We start from the raw sequence: 7640 nt of genomic DNA, 5'->3' as shown, positions 1-7640 counted from the left end.
TGGTTCCAGCTGAGGGGCCTGGAGGCTTTTATTTATTGACTGGGCCACAGGGTGGGGGCGGATCCACTACAGGGCTACCTCGGGGGCCACCTCGCCGGGCCCCTGGCCTCTGGCCACCTCCGCCTCCCTCTGCTCCCTCCGCTTCTTCCGCTGGAGCAGCCGCCGTTCCCGCTCAAACTCCTTCATGCGCATCACGTAGCTGCAGGCAGAGCACGTGAACAGGCGTCAGGCTCCCTGGCCAGGCCCTCCCGAGCCCCGGGAAGCCGGCGGGACAGGAGGGGGCGCCCCACAGCTTTCGGGGAAGCGTCTGACTGGGAAAGACCCGAGTGCCTGGCTCAAGCATGGGGTGTGCCCGAGGCGGGGCTAGCAGGCTGACACCCGTGAGCCCGGGGCAGAAGCTGGGCCTTCTGTTCCTCCAGGGGGCCTCCGAACTCCTGGCCCACCCCGCAGGCCCCTGGAGATTCCGCTTTCTACCGAGCGGGGGCCTGGCTGGAAACCCCGGGGCCAGCTGTCTTACGTCTCCGGGGAGTGTCCTGCCAGGGCGGGGGTGGGGGTGGGGCGGGGCTCACTCGAGGTGCTCGCAGTAGTCCCAGTCGTGCTGCTCATGCTTGCAGGCCAGGAAGTTGGGAAAGCTGTCGCGCTTGCACTTGAGCAGCCGGATGAGGTAGTGCGCGCAGTAGTCCCGCTGCTGCAGCACCAGCTGCGCGTCGCTCATCTGCTGCTGTGTGGCCACCATCTCTGCGGGTAGGGCGGGCTTGCTGGGCTCAAACTGCCAGAGCCCGTCCCCCACCCTCACACCTGCTTCCCGGGAGCCCCAGCGGGCCACGGGCAACTGGGAGCCACGCTTCCGGGGCGCCCCCCACTGGGACGTGGTGCCTGGATGACGGCCACCCTCTGGCAGTGTCCTTTTCTACCTCCAGCCCACTGACAAGTTCTGGAAACAGGCAGAGTGACCTTCCTCTAGGGACTCAACCGCCTCCATGTTAATACTTTGCTCAGGGCAGAGGGCAATCCTAGCCTGACCCCCTCCCCCCCACCAGGATCCTCTAAGTCTACTTTAGCATATAAAAATTCCTTTGGAAACTTCCTTTATCTCTACCCCCCCCAGACACGTGTTGGCAATCATCCCCCAAGCATGTGGCCCACTGATAGACATCTGAAGGGTCTCATGACTCAGGTTTTATTAGACGGTAATACATGACCTTTTCCCAACAAGAGCTAGCCCCCTCAAGGTCCTGGAAACCTTGCTTCCAGAATTCCTTAGAGACTTAGAGTATCCCTACCCCCCTCCCAACTTGAGGGTATATAACGGGCCATTCCTCATGACCCCGGTGCAGCTCCTTCTGCCCACAGGTCCTGTCCCCGTGCTTTAATAAACCACCATTTTGCACCAAAGACGCCTCAAGAATTCTTTCTTGGTCGTCAGCTCCGGACTCCACCCCACCGAACCTGACTGATATCCCACAACCTCATCACATCTGTACTGGATCCTTGCCTCCCCTTACCTGGGTCTTCCTCCCCCAGGCTCACTCTCCAGACAGCCCCACCCTACAGAGCCCACGCTCAGAAACCACTTTCTCCCAGCGCGTCCCCCTGCTGGCCACCACCCCGTCAGGCGTGCCGCCTGGGTCACCTGGATCCCTGCTCCACCCTGCCGGCCGCCTCCACTTCCTCTGCCACGAGGTGGAGTAATGGTCCCCAGCTGCAGTCAACGAATACGTGTGAAAGGCTTAGGCCCGTGCCTCAGCGAGAGCTGAACTGGCTCCTGGTCCGGGTGCCACGCCCACCTGGCACACCTGATCGGGTAAATCAGCCTTTCGAGGCTGACTGGGGCTGTTAGGAACTGGATACCTAACCCAGCCTGCGCCCACCCGCTCTGCTCAGCCCAGCATGCGCGCCCAGGACCCAGCCGTCCTGCATCTGCCGCCCCCACTCCTCTCGACATCTTCTTGGTCCCAGTTCCTTCCCATCAGCACCAAAAGGTGATCTTGCACCTTCCCCTGGTGCTCTGCTTCCCAGTCTGGGTCCTCACCCCCTGCCCCCCTACGTTCTTCCAGCCCCCACACTCCACCCCAGCACTGCCCACCCATGGCTCTCAGCAGGGCCTCCCGAGATGCCAGGACTCCATGCTTCCTCAACTTCCTGCCTGCTTCTTTCTCAAATGTTCTCTTCCCCACAGCTCCCTGGGGACCATTCTCTGGCCGTCCAAACATTAGATGGTGGCTTCCAGTGGTTCTTGCTAGGAGCCCTCTGCTCATTCTCATCCGTGGGTTCGATTGCCACTCCACAGTGGGTAAGCCCCAACTTGGTGCCCCCCACCCTCACCTGAGCCCCAGGCCAGCATATCCACCTGCAGCCCCGTGTTGGCTTCCGTGGCGCCACCAGCACCAGGGGCTCTGGCATCAGCCAGGATTTACACAGCACCTACTGGGTGCTAGGTGTTGAGAGATACAGCAGGGAACATGCCAGACAAGGGTGCCCAGCCTCGAAGGCAGACACAACAAACAGGTGGAACTAGGTTATCACAGAATGTCTGGCAATGCTCAGTATTAGAAAAAGAAAGCAAGGGGGAGAGAGGCTGTGTTGGGGCGTGGGTCACAACTTTAGATGCAGGCGTCCCTCAGAAAGGCATCTGAAGGTAAGGAAGTGAGTCACACCTGCGGGAAGAGCATTCCCAGCGGTAGGACAGCAGGTGCAAAGGCCTTGAGGTGAGGAGAGGTTCAGGATGCCCCAGGGATCTTGGCCCAAGCATGTGGCTGGAGCTAGACGCAGGGGCGAGCTTGGTGGGGAGGTCAGGAACTCTGTTTTGGACCTGCTGAGTGGGAGATGCCCGCAAGCCTGGAGTTGAGGGCCCATGCCCAGCTGGAGATAAAAAAACTTGGGAGCATCACAAGGCACCTGAAACCAGGGGGTCAGCAGAGACCCCCAGGGATGGGTGGGAGTGAGTGGAGACAGAAGGCCCAAGCAGCGAGGCACGTCAACATTTACGAGACAGGGAGGAGGGGAGGAATCATGAGGGCGCATCAGTGAGGTGGGCGTGTGTGCGGGGGCCGGGGTACCAGGTGATGAGGCGTTTCCAGGAAGTCGTAGTGATCAACTTGGATGCCAACTGCAGCGGGTTGGTTAGACCTGAGAACTGATAACAGGGTCCAGGGATACAGACAGAGTGGGGGTGGGCGGGAAGCTGGACAGGAGCCCCTTCTGTGAAGTGGTGGGGAGACAGCTGGAGGGGATTTTGAAACGGTAGAAATAACTGTTTGCATGTTGATGGGAAAACCAATGTTGCACGAGAAGTAGGGCTGGAGCTCCCAACAGGCAATGGGATGTGACAGGTGGCACAAAAGGGTTCTTCTGGAGCAGGGGCAGAGCGTCCGGATAACATGAGAGAACGCCAGGTCCCAGGGATGCAGGGCGCCCAGCTGAGCTCTTTTGCTTGCTTCTGTTTTCCTAATAAGAAGTTGTGAGTGACTAGCTGGAGGGAGGTGCTGGAGTCTGAGACAGAAGGTGCAGGACTGTCTAGGAAGGCACGAGAGCAAGCCAAGTGCCAGGGAAGGTAGCAGGAAAACCAGCAGCGTGAAGGGTCGGTGAGGGGAGCCATGGGGAGAGCAGTCAGCCAGGCTGGGTGTTTCTCTCCCGTGATGTTTGGCTGCACAGGGACAGATGCCAGGCAGAGCCCAGTTTGTGCCCCGTTTTGGTTTAGCCAAGCAAGAAAGAGGAGCAGGGGCCTGTGCGATTACGGGCAAAGGTATGGATTCACATGATAAGGAGGTGGAAGACTGATGGGACGCAGGTTCACGTGGGGCTGAAGGACCATCAGGATTTGGGACACTGGAGGAGTCCACCTCCTAACGTTCTCTCTGCACATCACCCGCTTAAGAGTTCTCCTTGTCGCTGCACACCCAGCAGCCTGCACCTTTTGACAAAGCAAGTCTGGTCATGTCCCTCTGCTTAGAAGTACTGACTCTCCCCTCTCCCTGTATTTTATCCGGGCAACTCCTACTTACCCCTCTCAGAGCTCGCTTCCAGCCACCGCCTCCTGGAAGCCTGCCTTGATACCCCCAGGTGCCGCTCCCCACCCCCCAGATATGCCTGGTTCCGCTGTCTTGCCCACAGGGCTGGAGTTCCCTTTAGTCAGTGCCTGCTGTATGCGCGGTGCCCAACTTGAGACCTGGCCAGGCTGGCTCTCGATACGCTTGTGATATTACTACATAAAAAGAGCAACGAGCAGGACAGCATGTGAAGCATGAGGGGACCCCTATTGTGTTTTGTGTTTACCCCAAAGAGCAGTGCTATCTGGATAGGGATACAGTGGGCACGTCCCTTCCGCGATACACCCTGCCCTGGCTCCCCACTGCCTCCAGGACTAAGCCCGGCTCCGGCCGCCTCTCAGCCCCAGACTGCCAGTCTTGCCCCAGGCTTTTTGCTCCAACCCTGACTTCTGCCTGGGATGCCTCCACACTCAGGCAGGCTCACTCGTGTCCTCTGGACTCTTCTGGGCCGAAGACGGGACTCAACCCAGACACAGCGCTGGGAGCCCGAGCCCAACCCTGGGGACCCCGGGATTCCGTGGTTCGGGCGTCCGCGTCCCACCCCCGCCGGCCGCGCCTGCGCACTGGGCCTCACCGCGCTCCTTGCGCCCCGGGAAGCCGTAGTCCGGGGGGAAGGTGGGCATCCGCTGGGGGTCGGGCTCCCTCGATGGATCGCTCACATAGCGTCGGGCCAGATGCGCCCCCATGGCTGCAGTAGCCGCAGAGTCCCGCAGCAGCCGGGGTCACCTCGCTCCTACCCGGAAGCACTACCCCTTCCCAGCCACGGCTTCCGGGTCGCGCAGGCCGCTGCCGGGATCAGGGAGATGAACGACTCAGTAGGACTTCCGTTCTCTCTGGCTCCACCTGGCGGTCAGGCGGAGACCGCACAGGTGCAGCGCGTAGTTTCCGGGGATGGGGGAGCCGGGGGAGCCGGGGACCCCCCGCCCCTAGAAAGGGGTCTTCCGCTTCTGGAAACCATCTTGGCGGGGGATGGAGATGAGGTCGGCCAGCGGCCTTTTCCCACCCTCTTTGAGCACAAATGAAAATTATTGTTATTATTTTTATTTTTAAGATTTTATTTATTTGACAGAGAGACAGGGAAAGAGGGAACACAAGCGGGGGAGTGGGAGAGGGAGAAGCAGGCTTCCCCCGGAGCCGGGAGCCCTACCGGGGCTCCATGCCAGGACCCTGGGATCATGACCCCAGCAGAAGGCAGACGCCTAAGGATTAAGCCATCCAGGCCCACCGAAAATTATTTTTCATAACATATTTCCAAAAAACCGCTTTTCTTTTAAAACGTTCGAATTTCAACTAATGAATCTTTGAACGCTACTCAAAAACGTAAGTTGGCTAATTGAACATAATAGTAAAAAAATAAAACATTTGAATTTGTCTTAAAAAAAAACAGTCTTGCATGGTACTGATGATGTAATTAGCGATCAAAAGTTTAAATGCAGGGGCGCCTGGGTGGCTCAGTCGTTAGGCGTCTGCCTTCGGCTCAGGGCGTGATCCTGGCGTTATGGGGTCGAGCCCCACATCAGGCTCCTCCGTTGGGAGCCTGCTTACAAAAAAAAGTTTAAATGCAATTATTCAAAATAAATATTTTAATTGATGAAATTTAATTTAAATAATCAAAGTTATTTATAAATAAAACTATTTAAAGCTGAAATATTTATTTATTTATTTATTTATTTATTTTAAAATATTTTATTTATTTGTCAGAGAGAGAGAGAGAGAACAGTCGGGGGTGGGGGCAGCAGGCAGAGGGAGAAGCAGGCTCCCCTCTGAGCAAGGAGCCTGATGTGGGACTCCATCCCATGACCCTGGGATCATGACCTGAGTGGAAGGCAGACGCTTAACTGACTGAGCCACCCAGGCATCCCTTATTTCATTTTTAAAGATTTTATTTATTTATTTGAGAGAGAGAAAGAGAGCACAAGCAGGGGGAGGGACAGAGGGAGAGGGAGAAGCCGACTCCCCGCCAAGGAGGGAGCCCTAGGTGGGGTTTGATCCCAAGAATTCTGGATCCTCACCTGAGCCTGAGGCAGATCCTTAACCAACGGAGCCACCCCTAAAGCTGAAATTTTAAATCCTTTTGAGTACTTTTGTAAAAATAAAATAAGATGGAACTCTACTACCCCTCTAATTGCCACTGCAAAGAATTGGTATTACATTTCACACTTGTTACATTAGGGCTTACATATATGCAAATTTAAGAGTATAGTACATTGTCTAGTACCGCTAGATACTTCCTGGCCTCAATATTCAACTGTAACAAATGGTGTGCTAATTTGTTACTCTCTGGAAACCTGCATGGGAACACAAAGAGAAGCCATTCAGTGGGTGCTTGTCATAGTTGGGTGCACCTGTCAGAAAGGAAATTAGATCTTGTCATTCCTTGGCTAAAACCCTCCTCTGGCTCCGCATTTCATATGGAAAAAAACCTGGAGCCAGCCTGAAAATGTCTGACTCAGGAGGTATGGGGTAGGGCCCCAGAATCTGCATTTCTAACAAATTTCCAGCTGATGGTCAGGTTGCTGGACTGGGGACCACCCTTGGGAGAATTGCTGAGCTAGATTTTCATGTGCTGACACGGAGAAGTGGCCACAAGATACTATTCGGTGGAAAAAACGCTCTATAGAGAATGGACCAATGGTGAATGAGACTTTCTTTACAGGGGTTACTTGGAACCTGACCCCAGACCATGACATAGATTTGTGATTCTTGTGCTCTTTCTGACTCCAGGGGGCAGCATTCACATCGTAGTCTTTCTGAATGGCACTCCTGGAATTGTGCAGTGCACAATCCGCACAGCTGTACCAGGCAGCCCTGCCTTGTTCTGGATGTCTCTCCTCCCCCTCCCTTTCTCTGTGCTTCAGCTGCTTACCCAGAAGTCAGAGCTGGGAGGAGACCCAGGGAGGCAAATTATGATCCCAGCTCACTGTCTCTGTACGACCTTGGGAAGCAACTTCTCCATTTCAGAAACTCAGTTTACTGATCTGTAAAATGGGATCAGTAACACTAGTGCCATCTAACCTGATATCCCCTTGGCTTATCTTAGTTACTGTTGGTTTCTCCTCTTGAATGTCAGCTCCATGAAGCAGGGAATTTTGTCCTCTTCACTGCTGTATACTTGCACCTAGAATGGAGCCGGCACACAGTAAGTGCTTTGTAAGCACTTATCAAGTCAACAAATGAATAAATGGAGTGGTTTGGAGGAGTCAGGTGGTGGCTTGAAAAGTGCTTACTGCCTGGTATACAGTAGGTGCCCAATACATGCTTATTATTATTACTCTTGTCCAGGTTGCATTCTCTGTAACTAGAAGGTTGAATAAAGAAGCCTCATTTAAAATGGAGCGGGGAGGCCAGCAGGGGGAGCTCTCAGGCCCCACCATCCTTCATGGGCTGCAGACCATACGGGAAAAGAGGTACCTTGCATTCCCGGCCAGGGGGCCAGGGAGCGGGGGCTTTACCAGCCCAGCAGGATGAAAGATTTTCTCCTTGGAAGCAACGGCCCAGACAGTGAGACACAGTCACAACTCAGCCACTGAGAAGTCACTACACTTGGAACTCCCACTTCATTCCGGTGGACTTTTTGTTTGTAACAGCCCT

The 7640-nt window shown here is 55.3% G+C and overlaps 1 protein-coding gene across 1 annotated transcript; it reads right to left on the bottom strand.

Moving 5' to 3' along the window:
- Nucleotides 1-3: 3 nt before the first annotated feature.
- Nucleotides 4-4817, bottom strand: NDUFB7 (NADH:ubiquinone oxidoreductase subunit B7). Its single transcript, XM_045811988.2, has 3 exons — nt 4624-4817; nt 570-738; nt 4-199 (listed from the first exon to the last, which is right to left on the bottom strand). Exons 1-3 carry the CDS (start codon nt 4733-4735, stop codon nt 67-69), a joined length of 414 nt encoding a protein of 137 aa, XP_045667944.1. The 5' UTR covers nt 4736-4817; the 3' UTR covers nt 4-66.
- Between the last annotated feature and the right edge of the window lie 2823 nt (nt 4818-7640).

The sequence above is a fragment of the Ursus americanus genome, chromosome 14 (assembly GCF_024610735.1).
Source record: "Ursus americanus isolate L20-20 chromosome 14, mUrsAme1.1.p, whole genome shotgun sequence".
NCBI classification, from domain to species: domain Eukaryota; kingdom Metazoa; phylum Chordata; class Mammalia; order Carnivora; family Ursidae; genus Ursus; species Ursus americanus.
This window is presented reverse-complemented; position numbering and strand designations above follow the sequence as displayed.